The 18736-nt window shown below is 29.2% G+C and overlaps 1 protein-coding gene and 1 non-coding gene across 7 annotated transcripts in view; both read left to right on the forward strand.

Moving 5' to 3' along the window:
• Nucleotides 1-18736, forward strand: part of LOC113550543 (ADAMTS-like protein 1) — a 171592-nt gene that overhangs the window by 145262 nt on the left and 7594 nt on the right. For 3 of the 6 annotated variants that reach the window (XM_026952454.1, XM_026952452.1, XM_026952451.1), the window contains exons 9-21: nucleotides 8681-8779; nucleotides 9370-9502; nucleotides 11929-12037; nucleotides 12100-12288; nucleotides 12378-12529; nucleotides 13054-13388; nucleotides 14112-14404; nucleotides 16065-16192; nucleotides 16585-16686; nucleotides 17292-17464; nucleotides 17705-17803; nucleotides 18374-18509; nucleotides 18625-18707. In XM_026952454.1, the coding sequence (XP_026808255.1) occupies nucleotides 8681-8779; nucleotides 9370-9502; nucleotides 11929-12037; nucleotides 12100-12288; nucleotides 12378-12529; nucleotides 13054-13388; nucleotides 14112-14404; nucleotides 16065-16192; nucleotides 16585-16686; nucleotides 17292-17464; nucleotides 17705-17803; nucleotides 18374-18509; nucleotides 18625-18707 (2031 nt within the window). The remainder of the gene's footprint in view (nucleotides 1-8680; nucleotides 8780-9369; nucleotides 9503-11928; nucleotides 12038-12099; nucleotides 12289-12377; nucleotides 12530-13053; nucleotides 13389-14111; nucleotides 14405-16064; nucleotides 16193-16584; nucleotides 16687-17291; nucleotides 17465-17704; nucleotides 17804-18373; nucleotides 18510-18624; nucleotides 18708-18736) is intronic. The other 3 variants (XM_026952453.1, XM_026952455.1, XM_026952456.1) reach the window with 3 other exon arrangements.
• On the forward strand, nucleotides 1046-1138 carry Trnay-gua. Its single transcript has 2 exons — nucleotides 1046-1082; nucleotides 1103-1138. It is a non-coding gene; the product is annotated as a tRNA-Tyr (tRNA).

Genomic DNA, 18736 nt, shown 5'->3' on the forward strand with positions numbered 1-18736 from the left:
TTTTAAACTGTTTCATATTTGAATGACTTATTGTGCAATAAATTATAAATTATAATATTAGGTACTATAGAAGATATGATGTAATACCTAATTATTCATAATTTTATGTATAATCGTTCATTACGCATTATTTTATTATAATATTAAATATGTTATAAAAATAATATTTTAATAGTACATACTTAATAATATATATTATTCTAACAAGTAATAGTAAATCAAATACTATTATATTATATTAAGTACCTTTTAGAAATAAATACCATGTTATTGATTATTGTAAGTATCAATTTATATTCATTTAATGCTAGTTGATGCGGCATTTTAAAATGTCTATTTTTGAGTACCTATTGGCTATTACACAATACACATACACATAATATCATAGCGTTTACAGACCAAATTATTTATTAATATTTCATACAAAATGCCACGTTAACTATATAAATATACAATTCAATTATAGTCTATTTACATACATATATAATATATCTGTTGCCCTCTTCACTGTTGGTGACTTTAACTAATTACCAAATAAAATAGTTGTATCTATCTTTATAATATTAATATTTTGACCAAAAAAATTTAAGGCAAACAATACTTAACACACACACACACACACACACACACACACATATATATACATTTGATTTTGTTATAGTGTATTTAATGTATATACATTAAATTACATAGTTATACATTTTTTTTGACGATTGATAATAATTGTCAACTTTAATATGATGCATTAAGAGTAAAAATCTTGTAAAAATTCTAAACACCTCATTTTTCACCAGAAATTTCCCAGTCTAAGTCAATGGCCATAGCCCATCAATCGGATGCGACATAATAATTATACATGTCGCAGCGATACATCGAGCAACTACAGGACATAGGTACACGTAGATATTAAGATTATGACGATTTTTGCTTTTAAAAATAATATTATTTAAACTGCATAATATTATACATATAAATAATAAATCGTGCAAACGGTGAAAGTACGAACAAGTTATTTAAGTGCATTAACAAGCAACTCTCTTTCCATCCTTCGGTAGCTCAGTTGGTAGAGCGGTGGACTGTAGTGTTAAATTTAATCATAGATATCCATAGGTCGCTGGTTCAAATCCGGCCCGAAGGAAGCAATTTTTTTTTAATTAGATTTCGCGAATATTTTATCGTTTATGAGCAGAAAAATATATATTATTATTATTATTATTTATGTCCGGTTGTTAGATTGTCGCCATCGTCATTTTAAAGTATCAACCTCGATGGTGTTCCCGCGCGGGTGTTAAAATTGATTATTACCAAAAAGTAAAACTTTAAAAGTTTGTAACAAGTATATTTGGGAAGTTTTTCACTTTTAAATATACAACGGAGACTGGAGAGTCAAGTGACATTTTGAATTTATAATAATAGGTACTTTTTAGCTATTATATATTATAATAACAATTTTGGTTATTAATGACTTAAAAAATTAAGTAAAATGTAACCTAAAGATTTTTTCATTTTTGTTGACTTAGCTTTTAATATTATATATTTTTATTGATAGTAACTTAATGAATAACGAGTTACATTCAATAAAATTCAAGTTACGTTTATTTATAAATGATTAAATAATAAATATAACAAAATATTAAAATGATTATTGATGGTACATATTATAATAAGAAATAAAAAATGTAATATTCTTAAATGTACTTATTTTTTCCAGTAGCCAGAGAAGTCGTTCAATTAAAATAACTTATTTTCGCTACAACTATTACTATTGGTTATTTATATAAATATTTAAAAAAAAAACCTTACTTAAATTAATGCTAGTTAATTGTTGGTTTCTAATTTTCTATAGTCATATATATTATTATGTTTAACTAATGGATTTTATTGATTTAACATTCAACATTTTTTCTTCACTTTCTAGTGAATATACTGTTTATCTCAATAAATTTTATATGGATAAATATAACTATACTGCACCCCGGCGCCGTGCCTCAACATATCGTATAATTAATATGCGCCTAAAATATCGTTTCCCCATCTATTATAGTGGGATAGTTGGTGGGTATATTATAATTTATAGCATGTATGTGGTAAAATTCGCTATTATTATAATATTATGCATATACATTATACATTTATATTTATAAATATAAATATTTTATATTTATATTTTAAACGACTTTACCTACCAATTGCCTCGTTTTGAATTTGGATTGGCAAGTACCTCGAAATCTATAACACAGATTCAATGGCGCAATTCTAGGAGACTTATCATTTATACTATCGTGCGCCCTATGGATTTACAATTAGCACAGCCACCCCCCCCCCCAATATTTGAACTAAATTTGGTTAACATCACGCTGGTATGTGTATTATATTTTATTACAACAATAATACAGAATGATTATTCTATCGATGACTAGGTATATATATATAATTGGAAATTTTATTAGACACTTTTAAACGTTAATAACAAAATAAATAATGATTATATCGATTGTAGAAAAAATTAAAATAGTACATTAGTTTCTTAAACATTAGAAATAAAAATAATTTAAATATTTCTTGTATTACCTGTACGATATTGCTTGGTCCACACTCCACAATAAAAGAATCACTTCATAAATCTGTACTGAGGATATAGTTTATAACATGCGTACTACGTAGTTTTATTTTTATAGCTGGATTTCCCCGGCTAAATTATTAGAACTTTATACTAGTTTACTACAGCGTGAAAATATCGCGTCACTACTATTGGATATGATTGAAATATATTAAACGAGTTCACGTGTTGGTCGTATGATACACGTCTGTCGTATAGGTACTTTAGGTTGATAAGTCGCAGATCTTTTCGTCGCAATAACTGGATAAACAGAATTTACAATAATAACTATTGTTTATTACATTTATTGCGATTTTCCATGTAGGTAATTAATGAATACCCAAACATTTGATGTATAACTATTTGTCAGGGATACCTACAAAACCTAATGTATTATACATACCACAATGAAACTACACCGCGTCCAGCGCGTACGAGATATTATATGAAGTGTAAAATACAATTAATGATAAAAGTTTTCATTTAACAATATAATCTTCTTAATAATATAATATACTACGAGTGCGACCATTTGTATTATCAACAAAGGCACGTTCTTGTTTGACGATAATAATTGACGGAAAATCCTCAATACATGACTTTTGGTCTTGAGAAGAGCTCAACACAGTTGTCAGTTATTGTCCTATGGGATAGGCAATTTTCCTAAAAATTAAAAAATACATAATTATTTATTTTATTACAACATTTTACGAATAAAATGATAGTACATTAAAAAAATTCTTTTAAATACTAGTCCATGAATATTGAATATACATTTTTTTAAGTAGGAATGTGGCTATGGACAAATATATAATGATTAAATGTTTTATTTCCAATTGAATGAAGACAAATTCAACAAACTAATGTAGTAATGTGTATATTTATATATATAAAATGTATCCCGTAGAAGTATATTAAGATTTTGTATTTTTAAGTATAAAATCGCAAAATAAATATTTAAAATTTATGATAATTGGAATTTTATTTTATACACTGGTTATTACTCTAGCTATTCAAAATGTAATAGTCTATTATAATAAATTTATGTATAATAATTTTCCGCGTGCTTTTATAAAACAATCTGTATCATTCTAGTTCGGAAACCAATGCTACTCGAAAACGCATATTTCATCGCACAGAATAAATAAGTGCATATTTTAACATTTTTGTTTTGTTGTTGTCCAAGTGTGTTTTCGATTCGTCTATAGTTAAAGTAAATAATTATTCTAATTATTATACTTGGAAAATTCTAAAAATTGGAGTAGACCCGTTTAAAAACGTATTTTAACAATAATAAGCAATGCGTATCATAATAATATAGGCTGTAATATTTGTATAAGTATAAAATTATGTATATTTAAATTTACTGGCCAAATACCACAAAAACGTTAACACTGGTTAATTTTACTTTCTGTAATGAAAAAAAAAATACTAACCATTTTCGACACTATGGCTGATTTTATCAATAACGTGAAGCACATAGGTAATAGTTGGTATTATTATATAACTTATTGCTAGACGGTAGATATAATAATTGTTATCAACTGTTGAAATAATATATTATAATTCATAATATATGCGTATGATATAAAATGGAAATACGTCATTATGTATTTGCGATCGTCCGTCTTGTTACGTGATAATAATATATTATAAAATTATAATATAATATTAAAAACTAAAATATCGTACGGCTCGTCTGTTTTATTTTGTTTGAGTGTTTGCGAGTTGTTCTATGGCGATGTTAAAAGCGGTTGGGGTACCTATATTATTATGGAGTTCGTCTTGGAATGGAAATTTGTCTACGGAAAACTTGTTACTGTAGACGATTTGTTATTGAGGTTGACACATTAACATATAACACGCTGTAAAATGAAATATACGAACAAAATACATTTGGTTGTATTCGAAAAGTACAGACTGGAAGATATTTTTCATAGAACATTCTCTAACGAGGATTTTTACAGTAATTTATTTTTGTCTGTTTTTTTTCCTAACTTTATATATATAATTTTTTTTATTATTACATCGTCGTTGTTTTAGTTCCCTCGAGATAGAATATTTCAGCAGGGCGGTGTTGGTTTTTCGCTCTGACTGCACTCGCAATACATTATTAATTAACACTGCACTTGTTTTAAACAAAAACAAAAAAAAAAAATAATAATAATAATAAAAATCACTATTAATAATTACATTTTATGCGAATGTTAAAATATTTTACTTCACTTAACCTGTACAGTGTCAGTGTATACGTGTCATAGCTTAAAATTATATTATTATAGTAGAGTAACATTTGTTTTAATAATATTATTATTCGTTTTATTGATTTTAAAACTTATAGCATATAATAAATATGGTCTTCTATAAAAAAAACGCGTATTTCTCATTAGAGCAAATTGGGATCGTAGCCGTATTTAGGAAGTCTGAAAGGAGCAATTGCCTTGGTCATAATATTTAGGAGGGGGAACTGAACGCTGAAATACTTTAAAAAAGAGTTTCTAGATGATTTATAAGAACATAAAATTTACAATTACTTATTATAAAATCCACTCACATTGAAAAATCGAGGATCACTAAATACACTTATATAATTACCTATATAATCAAAAATAATAATAATAATACCATTATCATTAATTTACTCGACAAACTTTTGTAATTATTAATTTTCGTTTTTCCCGACGATTATAATATAAAATGTTATTATTTATTGATGTACCTATCATAAATTATACTTACTTATTCAAAATTTAGTTGCATTGGTACTATCGATGAACTTGGACGTTTATTTCGCAGTCCGCTCTTATCAGTGTTTTCACAAGTATAATAATAGTGTGACCGAAATATTTTATCTTGATAATTTTTACCTTAATTCAACATGTTGTATTCATTATTTATAGAAGAAATATTTGATGGAAATGAAGTGAAGTGCTCAAATTGTAAAGAATTTCTACACTGTGTAAAATTTAGCGAAGCATATTTTTAAAAGTTGAACTTCAAACTAAAGCAAAATAGTGCTGTGCAAAATGTAAACTGATTGTAATAAGTTGGAAATAGATTTGTTGGCTCTAATGAAATGTTGTCGAGTTTTAACTGTTTCTTTAATGTTTATGAGCAACCAGTTTAATGATCTTGAAAAACAATTACAAAAGATTCTAACAACGGTTAACGATTTAAAAAAAGAGTAAAACAGTAAGTTAAATTTTGATCTAAATTTATTATCAAGACTGACATAATTTAGAAACAATCGTTTGTGAATTATGTAGAAATATCAGGTGTCCTGGAAATAAAAAAAATGAAGACTATTGTAAAAAAATTGAAAATATTGAGTTTAGTTTGAGTCTAAATTTATTAATATCAAAGATTTTCCGTGTTCACTCATTAATTTTACCTAATAAAGTAATAAATCTAAGAAAATTATCTTTGGACAATTTCATTTGAAAATAAAAAACAGCTTATAGAATTGGTGAAAAAGAAGGAATTAAATTTAAAAAATGTGTATGAAAACTGGAGAAGTAATAGTTAATAATTTGTTTTAAGACTAGAATGTTTGCAAAAGAAATAGGTTTAAATTTGTATGATTTAAAAATTTAAGAAAGCTTACATAAAAGAACGAAGGTTCTTAATTATTTATTATACACGATTAAATTTACTTGTCAAATCTTTATTAGTTTTGTACACATAATGTAAAGCAAAGTTTATCTCTAAATGTTTGATACAGATATAAACTTATTAAATAGGATAGATTTTTAGATTTTAAGACACAGTAATTCATATCAATATCAGATTATTATAAACATAATTTAGTTAATAAATTGTCTATCAAAATATTTGGTTGAAATCTAAAAAGTAACAATGCTAATTTTGATGAGTTTATTTTATTTTTAGAAAGTGATATATAAATACGGTAAGAACTTTGAATTATACTTACAGAAACCTGACATGATATTTATTTATGTGTTTTTTTAATTCCTGGATACAAAATGTTTTAAAGTTAAAAAAAAATCAAAATAATTGCGTCTTGACATTCACGACTCTACTTATTTATAATTTGTGTGTATAGATTTCCATTCAGTGATATTTATGTCTGCCAATACTTGAAAATATATTAGATTCCATTAAATGTAGCAATGAACATATTACAATATTGTTGAAGACTATGAATATAAATATAATGGGGTGTGATCATGGTGATATTTAATAGATACTTGGATAAATGGATATTCTTTCAGAGTATGTCTTTTAGTTTCATATAGATTTGTACCCGAGAACTTCAGCTAATACAAAACATTCATTTTTAGATCATGTTTTTGTCAAAAATAATTGCAATAGAAACACTCAAACACTAATATAAACACAGGAGTTATAGTAGATATTACAAACCATTACTCTACCATTATAGCAGTCGATATAAATGTAACGATAAATCCTAATGATAAAGTTTTAAACATAATCAACTACAATAAATTGAACAATATATTTGTTAAAGATAAGTGGTCTGAATGTCTGATATATATAATGAAAATAATGTCAATGTATGTGTTGATTCATTACTAAATAGAATAAATGTGGCCATTGAAATGTCAACAACAACAAAAAGTAATTAACCCTACAAATAAACATTTAAAAGAATATATGTCTTTCGGATTACTTTGTTCTTCGAGGCATAAACAACAATTATCAATTCAAGTTAGAAAACATTCAAATAATTATAAGCTTTTTACTTCTTTTACCAAGTATAAAGATAAATTTACATACATTTTAAGAGATGCCATTGATTAAATATACAAATATATTATATATTATAATATATAATATATTCAATATATTTAATCAATGGAGGTGCTAAATTTAATTTTTATCAAAATAAATTTAAAGAAATATTTAATAGCCTGAAATTAACGTAGAAAAAACATGGCATTGATAAAATTAAAACAGTTAAAGAAAGTGATAACACTATTGATATTAATGAAATCCCGATCAAAGTCTAATCTATTTAGCATGTTTTTCACTAGTATAGGTAAAATTCTTGCAAACAGTATTATCTTTGTAAAAATACGGCTTGTAAAATTTTATTTTGGATTTCTATTATTTGATATTTAGGTTTAATTTTTGGTTGTAATATGAGATAGAATCTTCACAAGTAAGTTATAATATTTAAAACAACCTAGTTATGTTTACACACTCTTAATTTTAGTTTTTATAAATTACGGTATATTGTGCCAATAAATTCTATGAGAACCATTTATCTAACTCTATATCAGTAAATTTTTCAGTATGGTTTATTGCCTTATTGGTGTGGGGTGATTTAACTGAAAATTCGCTAAAGCCTTGACAATGATCTTCGTTTAGAAAACTGCGTATTTAATATTTTACAATTTTTAATATTTATTTTTTCAGTGTAATTTTTTTAAATAAAAATATCAATTATGTGAAAAGTAACACACTTAGGTGACTGGGTTGAATATAAACAACTTATGAAAAAAAGAGATCAGAGAACATAATATGTTTTTTTTAGTCTATTGGTAAGAGATTAGTGAATTATCCTGGGCCTACATATTATAGTTTCTTCCCTGTTAATATAAAAAAAAGGTTTTTTTAATGGTATTAAAGTTAAAAAATCCATTTTGAAATGGATTCTTGAAACTTATACCTAAGTAGAATTTAAGACATTTGAGTCCTAACTCGTGTTTGTAATTTGTATATATATATATATATTTGTATTTATTTATTTATTTACATACCTTTTAATCTTAAGTCTGCACAAGTTTATTATTTATTTAATTTGTAAATAACTATTATCTATTGTTAATAATTTTACAATTAGTATTAATATTAATGTAATTAGTTTGTAACTCTGTGTCTCTGTGCCTCCGTCACAACCCAAACTTAAAGGAGGTATTCATAATTTAATTCTTATTTGTATCACTTAATAATTGTATAAATATTATTATAAATAAATAAAAAAAAATTAATGCATTGTGTTACCATATATTACATAATTTAGTTCAGTTATAATATTATTTATTTTTACTTAATTTATCATTTTATAATTGGACGTCGTTTAAACGTATGTTACAGGTATGGCATCACATGTGCCATGGACACAAGCCTAAAATACAGGAACAGTGCAATATTCAACCATGTTATTCTGAATGGTCAACAGGTGAATGGTCTAAAGTGAGTACAGCGTGATATTTAAATATTAACCATTAAGCCTCTTATCGAGTATTACCTTAAAAACCTATAGGCTATAGGTAGGTTTTTTCTAAGTAACACCTCCGATTTTCAGAGGAAATTTGAATGTTCTATATATATATAGGTATAATTGTATACTCGAATCGTATCACATATTATACTCGTATTAAAAACTGTATTCTTCGATTTTTGTAATGGATATGAAAAACTAGAATATAAAAATATACGATACAGTGTAATTAATATTTTTTTAATTAATTTTTTTTTAAATACCCAACTGGTAAATAAATTTAGATTTTTAAAAATCTATTCATATTTTATGATATATATGTTGATTTGAAGGCAATTAAAAAGTGTTCGTTTAAAGGCTTATTATACCACTTATATATTATACTCCAGATTATATCGGTTTATACTGTTCCGGTTTATCCACACAGTCTTATAAATAATAAAACACATGCTATTAGTAGGCTCATAAAAATATAATACAGTTAAGTTTTATCTGATAATAGTATATTGAATTCTTATTCGTGTCGTATCACTGTGTTCATGTATTGTTCGATTTACTGCAGTGTTCGGCAACTTGTGGCGATGGACTGCAGATCAGGAATATCACTTGCAAACCTAAACAAAAATACCTGACTTGCGACCCAATGACTGAGCCCAGGCGAACCAAGACTTGTTCTGCAAACTTGCCGTGTTACCGTAAGTTCAATAAAATATAAAGTATAATATTTATATTATTTCTATCAAGTATCAAGAATGTTTCATTATCTAAGAATACTGAGTTTAATTTTCTTATTACTTTATTGGAAAACTTGTTTCAAACAAGGAAACTTTAGTGTACATTATAGTTTATAACTACTAAACACGCTTTATTAATGTCACAATAAATACGAAAACATAATAGTAAACATCTGTGTACATGTGCCGAAATATTATTTTCCTAACGCCGACGCCGCGGAGGACTTGCGACAAGTGACTGAATAATGATCCGAGTATAAATGATGTCGAAATACACGAGATAAAGTCGTTGATCGTCAAAGTTATATGTATACTGACGATTGTTGCTGCGAGCATGCGTGTGCGTATGTATGTTTTGAGGGGAATAATATTTTTCATTTTGAGAGTCTCCCGTCATGTATTCCAACAGGACTGGTGGGTGTATGTCAAAAAATTGAAAATTCAATGTGTCGCTGTCGATGCTGTCGGTCTCGATTTGTCGCGAGAAAAATCTCGTCGAGATATCCAAACGAATTATCGAACGGGTAGAAGGGCATCGCCAAAGCGGCACAGCACACACAATGTGTGGTGTATATAATACCATATACATATAACCCAGCCCGAAGAGGCCTTCGACGTGAATAAATATAATCATAAAACACGGAGATCGGTTTAAGTCCGTTTTATTTTCGATTACAAAAACCACGACGGCGGTAGTAAAACGGCGATTTTAAATTACATTTTTCAGACTCCTAGCTGTACGGTCGATAACGATATAAATCCACTCGGCTTGACACGCATAAACCCTTTCCGCCTTCGCGCTCGGGGCTTAAAAAAAGTATAAGTGTTATAACGCCCATGGAAGTTTAGACTGGCTGGTCATAACAGTCGTGAAATTCGCTCAAAAGCTAATCGAATTATTCCCCATATCGTTTTTATTGGGAAGTTCCATTCATTTGTTGTAAAAATAACACTTTTACGCGTTCAATCTTTGCTCTGGACAAACAATCCCGAATCCCGTAATTTTGTTTTTCTTTTCGTCGAAATACTCGATCAAGGCTATATATTTTATACCACAGCGCGTATTATGTATACAAAATAATATAATGCATGCTATGTATTATGTGCCATGTGTATATATAGTTGTACTGCCGCAGAAGACGTGAGTAGGTCGAGTATATGACAGGGCCAAGAACTTATTATTTAGATTACCGTATAATATAATATATTGTAATATATCACTCGGAGGGTTAGGTATAAGTATAACGTAATAAACTATTAGGTTACGTATACGTCACGTCGTCACCTCATTGATCAATACTGAAAATATGTCTTATAAATTTAAATTTTTTTTAGATTAAAACTGTATAGCAAGTATTTCATATTTTATCATATTGAGTAAACAAATATAGTATGTATATCAAAATGGTTGTTTTACAATCATAGTTTTTTTACAATGTTATTTATCTATAATCTACATCATATTCTTGTATCAATATAAATTTTATACTTACCCTTTGGGGTGTTAATAAATAAAAATAGTTATAAATATATTTTTTGAACATCATTATTGCAACAAATTTCAAACTATATTTTCTAAAATATTATATTTATTGTAAATAAATCGAAAGATTCGTAGTTAATTTTATAACACAAAAATCTTTATTATTTTGATGCGCAGTTAAAATTGTATAAACTATAAATGTATACTATTTCTAATAATAATTTAAATATTTAAGTAGATAAATCAAAATCCTACACGGATATTACCAGTAAAAATTGTAATATTTTTTAACTATACTAATTTCATTATCTATTCCAAATAATTCAATTTTTAGATCTTAAGAATACTAAAAGTCTCCCTAAAACGTGTTATTACGTTTTATAATTAGACATTCGCTCAGGATGCTCCCTTTAATTTTTTTTTTTACAAAGCTGGGTACCCAATTAAAATATTTACCTGTTGAGGTGTACCATTACAATTATGTTTTGTAAGTATGTTAAACTATTATTTTAAAATATTCCGAGCAATATGTTATGATGAGCCTAAATTTGTTTACACTTTAACAATTTTATAATTTTTATATAACTATTTTGCACGAAGAAAAATGTTGTTAGATAATTCTAATAATATGATAATATACTTGTATACCAAATAATTCTATCGTCTTCTCAATAAATAACGAATTCTGGTACTATTTGTTTTTGAAATTCAGCGAAACAATGGAAAAGTAAAGTATTTGTCGGCACCGCAAAACTTTATATTATTTTCAAAAATAATGGTAAAAAAAAATATAATTCTCTTCTTGACCAACATAATAAATCGAAGTATCGTGTTTTCGGTTGTTTATTTTACTTGTTATTTTTACTTAACGTCATGTTTGTTTTTGCTACGCGTGTTGTTACAGACGAAAATTTTGACGCAGACTCGGATTTCCAAGTGTCGTCCAAATCGAGTTTTTCACAAGCCCACGCTCAGCGGTTGGTTGGCCAACAAAAAACTTCTCCACATACACTGTAAACTTTTAGCGCCCACATTCACACGCGCAACGATTTATTAAACTGATAATAATGTTTAGGTTCGTTGCCGACAATTGGAGCCCATGCAGTGTCACGTGCGGCGATGGTATCAGGACTAGGAAAGTGTATTGCAAAGCTCATTTAGATTACACTCAGATCATGACGAAGTTAACAGACGACGCGTGTGTCGGTCCCAAACCACCGGAGGTCGAAAAATGCTCCTCAGTGCCCTGTTCGTTGAACAAAATGTAAATAATGTCGTCGATATATTTTTTTTACAACTATACGAGTTCATTATATAATATCTCATGATCAATAATTATATCCATGATTTCAGATTTGATCAAAATGAGAGGTCCATTAGGGACGGATACGCGGATGCCAGCTCTGATGATTTCAATCCACCGAAAGTCGCCCCCGGTTCGTTTGGTAAAACATACTCTTGGAAAAGAGAGGGCTTTACGCATTGCAGTGCTTCTTGTCTTGGAGGTTAGATTTGTATTGCCTGGACCAAATAAGGTTTCAAAAAGCAATAAATTGCTGGTTTTTATAGTAAAAAAAAAAAAAAAAAACATTAATAACAATAATATTTTGATGTTTTTAATAATATTACAACTAATATAGTACATCAATAATTAAACGTACGCCTGTACATAATGTTAGCGTTATCAAATTAAATAATATTATGTTTGTGTATTCCTAGTAAAACGCTGTGCTTCAGCTATAATATACGTCTGTGTAAAACGCGATTTTGTTATACAATTTGAATTAGTTTAAATTATATAATATATAGCGACAGATTGATTTCAGTCAAAAAAGTATTGTAAATCGTATTATGTGTATTAAAGTAGTGAAAATTTGAGGCTTGGAATTGTGTAACATTTTAAGTAAAAAGTATTTTTAGACGATGACAGTAATAATATAAAATACGATAATAATATAATATCAATCAACATACTACTGAGCTTTACATTTGGTAAACAGTTTTTATTTTTTTATTTGTGTCTGTGTAGGCGTACAAGAATCGTTGGTGCTGTGTGAACGCGAAGAGGACAAGAAAATCGTCTCCCCGTATTTGTGTTCTCGAAACGATCAGCCCGAAGTACTGACGCAGACTTGCAACGACCAACCCTGTCCACCCCGGTGGAACGTTAGCGACTTTCAGCCGTGTTCACAGAGCTGCGGAATAGGGCTTCAGATGCGCGAGGTCAACTGCATACACGAGGTGACCGAAGGGAACACAGCTATCGTGCCGAACAACATGTGCCCACAACCACCGCCCACGGACCGGAAGCAATGCAACATGATTGACTGTCCCACAGAATGGCGGACTTCCGAATGGTCGAAGGTACGTTCTAAGTTTTCATAACTGCCATTACTACGTTAACGTGGGTTACATTTTGAGAGTATTTTATACCTTCGTATTTCAAATGTAGAAAGTATTACAAATAATAATTATTTATTTATATTATTTTAAACACTTAAAGTATATATTTTACGTATTATATATTATAATATGTATTTGTATGCATAAAGTTACATGCAGTATCCATTATGTCCATTTTTGTTAGGTCTTTGATGAAATGAATATGATACGTAATACGATCTATTTAATATATGATATGTTTTCGTAGCAGTTACAAAAGTAAACTTTGTACTTTCGTTAAAAACCATGTGATAAGTTTCTTGAGTTACTGGAACAATAAAGTATTTTGTGTATTTTTAGAAAATGTATTTTAAACACATATACAATTATACGAATAGTAAAGGATTTTTCTTAAGTTATTTTTTGTTTGGTCTTCATTTTCTCAGTTAATATTATTTCATTTACATTTTAAGTTAATGTATCTTTACGTTATTGTTGACGTACTCTTTTCAAAATAATAAGTGTTTAAATTATATTTTTTTATGGTATAAAATAACATAATTACGGGTTTTGTGCCTGCGAATAAGTGAAGCTATGAGTAATATAAATCGGTTACATGCATTTACATGGTATTCTCAGTCATTTTTGAATATAACTTACTTTGTAAGTATTTATTATGATGTGTTTATTATTTATTCTTTACAGTGTAGTAAAAAATGTAACGGTGGCGTCAAAACCAGAGTGGTAGAGTGTGTACAGAGGATTGCCCACGGGCACATAATAAACCGGCCAGACACGGATTGCGGCACTGACAAGCCACTCGACAGTAGGTTATGTAACCCGAACGCTTGCAGTTCGCAGGAAGCAGTTATGGTGTCGGACGTGGCTCAGAAATACGAACAGGCCACCACCGAGGAGGATGTCATGCTTAAAGTCGGTGGTGAGGCGACGGTGTACAGAGGGGTGGAAATGAAGATGCGGTGTCCCGTCAACAAGAGGTATATAAAATATCATAAGATTCTCCTCTTTTCAGGGGATTTAAAATTGTATGATTTGGGGTCCAAAATCTCTCTCCCATCATAAAGATGTCTTTAAGATTAAGCAACTATCATTGAAATTTATTTTCACACACAATTATGGACATGCTTGTTTATACCATATTGTATTGGTCAATGTATAAACATGGTTAGAATGTTAGATAATCATAATGTATAGTTCTCAATAAGCCATTTTCAATAACAATAATAATGTCTAATATAATAAAAAATATGAAAACATAATTTATTTTAATATTTTAACTTTAGTAATCAGTATTGTCTCTCAGAATGAATTAGTAATCGTAGCTAAAACGGTCTTGTCGTTAAAAAAAAAAATGTATTATAATAATTCGAGATATCATATTCGATTGCACGTTGAAAATATTTTTATAAAATAGAAAATACTTTGACGAGAGATCTAGGATGAAGGAATTTCACACGAGAGGTATTAGCCCTCGCTGTCACCCCTGCGCGCACACTTATCTATAATATATGCAAGTATTAATAGTATTACTATACACATATTATACGTGCCAGCAAGTTTTATATAATAATGATCAATGACGTCACACTATAATGTATAAGGTCTGCAGGTATATGTAGCGGGTGTAAACTATACGGCGTTTTAGGTCTGAAGTGCACTTGGCACAGCCCTCGGGGGTTTCGTGTTATAATATAAAGGATATATATATATATATATATATATTGCCTCTTATTGTTTTCGACCATTGTTATCATGAACGTGGTGCATAAAATGAAACGTGACGCCCGCGGACGTGTATCGTCGGGTCAACACGAGTTTATTTCGTTTGTCGATGACCTAAAGACATTTTTGAAAATTCATTCGATCTCCGTGTTCTTAAACTGTATAGATAAGTTAAAAGTTTTTACTTCAAACGTGTAATGTTATTTAAATGTCAGAGTATACGAAGATATTTTTATCCACTTAACTCCCGTACGGCTGTACGCTGATTCCGATGTTGTTCATGCATAACTTGTTAGTAGATAGAAGTATAATTATACATTTGTTTCTTGTAGCTTTGAGTTGAGCTTTAAAATTCTCAGAGTACTATACCTCCTCTATAAACTTCGCGATTTTTTTTAAATATTTCTTTAAGCCCATTTCACAACGATAAAGTTTACAACCCATTTACTGTGTAATATATTATGATGACTGATGAGTGATGACCAACGAGGTAGTTATGTACTTGTTAATGTATTGAATGTGCTTTACTCATTGATACATTCCACAAACGTATAATAATTAATGTGCTTTACGTAGTATTTTGATTTGGTTTGTCTACAACTATATAGCCGATATTGATAATACACGTTGTAGCTTTTACTTATAATATTTTAACCTATTTGGTTCATAATATCCTTATTATTTACTAAACGTAAGGCAATTAATTAATATATGCAATTATATCACTGCTAGGTATATGACTTATACAATGTGTACACTGTACTTATTATACGTTGTATAGGTACATTGTATATTTCATATCGTTATACATCGAACAGCCAAATTCGAAGGGTGAAACGCGTGTTTAGCAAACAATAATGATTATAGTTTTTATATGATATACAGAGTGAGTAATATTAAGTAATATTGTTGTAGGGGAAAAATACAGTGGTCAAAAGATGGTCAGCCCTTACAAAATGGCAAGAAGGTCCGGATATCGAAAAAAGGCATACTCAAGATCCGGACCACTACATACTCTGACCGAGGGACTTATACATGCACGGGTATGTTGCGTGGAAATTCAATACTATGTTATCAGTTATTACGTATGATTCGTATTGTATCGTACGAATATAATTTATATGTTACGGGAAAACTAGGAAGTCGGGCATGGTTAGGTTTATACTATAAAGTGATCCTTTATCGTAAACCAAATCATCAGACAATATCTTAAAACATAAGGATTTAACTGAACATTTTTGAATGGTAAAAACAAAGACTTAATATTAAGTAAAATTATAAGAAACTAAGTAATTAATGGTTTTTAAACGAATGTATAAACAAAATTTATTTAAAAAGCACTACATTATTACCTAGTCCACGATGAATAAATCATTTTGTATAATTGTATACCTGCTGTATTAATGACTTTCTTATTTATTTATTTATTGTTTAGCTGGTAATGCCCAAGCCACAATGAACATCAACATCAAACCCCAGCCGGGAGAATTTCCTAGTTCCGAAGAAATCGACAAGCCTTTGAACCAACAAGATCCAGGTACGATTTACGTACTTTCGCTACCAGTCATTATTTCTCTCTTACCATTCGTTTGAAATCTAAATTTATTATTTTCTTAAACGTAGTTGTACACATTCTATATTACATAGTATCATTGTATTAACATATTATCCTTGCAAGAATAACTATTTTTGTTTGACAAATATGGTGTATGATTTATCAGGAAGAATTTTAAATTTGATACGGAATATAAATTTTAGTTCAAGGAGGTTATTTCTTGAATTTACCAGTAATAAATAGCTTAGTATAATACTAGGATTTAATAGAAAAAATAGGGAAAAAAATAAAACTGTTTACTTAGTGGGTATGGGTAAATAATAATCGATATACCTAACTATACATCTTATCACACAGATATCTGTTCAGAGTCATTTTACGATTGTTCTTACATTGTTTTGTAACGTAAGTTTATTATAAGGTTAGGTTTAATTTTTACAATTTAATTTTCTCACCCCTCCCTCTCTTTATATTGAAAAACATTTTTTATTCGTATAGTCTCACCACTGATGTCTTGCATTATATATGATGTTAATTTATTATTGTTGTAATAATTTATTTATGCGTCATGATATATTCGTTCAAAGGTATAAATCCTTCGTATGCAAATCCGCAAGGGATAGAACCGTCATTTGACATCAGCCACGAGCGCATCAAAGGTGAACAAAATCGCGAACAGAAACACAAACAGTCACGACAAAAAACTACTACTATGCAGTCAATCGTAACGAGCACGGCGTCTTCCGAAAAACACGTAGTGGCAAGTATCTTCTTGATTTTTACTATTTTCCCATTTAACTTGTTTCTTTTTTTATTTTAAATTTTTAATATAATATTATCTGATTTAACCTGACCTGTTCCCCCTCCGAAATTGATTATACCGTTTAATAACTACGTCGTTGGCGCATATACACGAGTATACTATACCCGAGCTTATAAATATTGTGTATGACTATATAGTAGTTGATACATTACAACGTTTCTTTGTGTCTGTAAACAGGAAACAGAGAAAAATGCTATAGACGTCTCCCCAAAACCCACCACTTCCGGAAGTTCACGAAACTTGCCTCACCTTCACAGTCTTCTTTTTAACCTCAAGGTGAGATAAAGGAAAATAAAACTGAATTTCCTGGGTTATCACCGTAGATGATTAGCTCCCTTACGTCTAAATGTTTATTATTATTAAACTATATTGCACATTCCGTTGACTTTAATTTATAATAGTATATTTATTTTAATTATAATTAATCATATTATACCTTATTACACATGCACACAAACAAACACACGCGCACACATACGCGTATAAACATAAAACGTACACACTATAGTAAAATACGCATTATTATATTACTTGAATATTATAATGATTATATATAGTTTAGCCAACCCTATTATACCATCACCACTTTTTGCCTATTATTATTATTGTTATTATCATCTCACGATTAAACCCTTGCATGTATATACGTACGTATTTGGTTTTGTTTATTTGAATCCTGTACTTATAACCTATAATATTAACGCACCGTCGATTTCTGTAAACGACACGTCATTTTGTTTGAGTTGTGCTTACACGTAAACATATTACACGAACCTGGGGAAAGTTTTGTTTCATTTTCCATCGGAAAAACATCATTACAATCATTCATACTAATAAAATGAGTAGGCTCTGTGGCCGTTTCAGGGCGTGAGCAACGCACGAGTGAATAGAATGTTCATGGAAGAACCGGCAAACCCACCGGCAGAAATCGAAACCAGCACCGAGGAAGACATGTTCGGTAAACCCGTTTTGCTCGGCAAAGGTACTTATAATATTATACAGCTCTGTGTTATTACTAGCACATTGGCGGGATGTGATATTGTAGTTTTGTGATTAAAATGTAATTGATTTGACACCGGCTATGTTTTGTGCTGCAGGTGACCGGAAGAGCGTGAAATTTGAATGGCTCATCACGGAATGGTCGGACTGCTCTCCGCCTTGCGGTGGCAACGGCTTTCAGGTACAATTTTGTTTTATTTTGTTACAACG

This window comes from Rhopalosiphum maidis, chromosome 1 (genome assembly GCF_003676215.2).
Source record: "Rhopalosiphum maidis isolate BTI-1 chromosome 1, ASM367621v3, whole genome shotgun sequence".
Lineage (NCBI taxonomy): Eukaryota > Metazoa > Arthropoda > Insecta > Hemiptera > Aphididae > Rhopalosiphum > Rhopalosiphum maidis.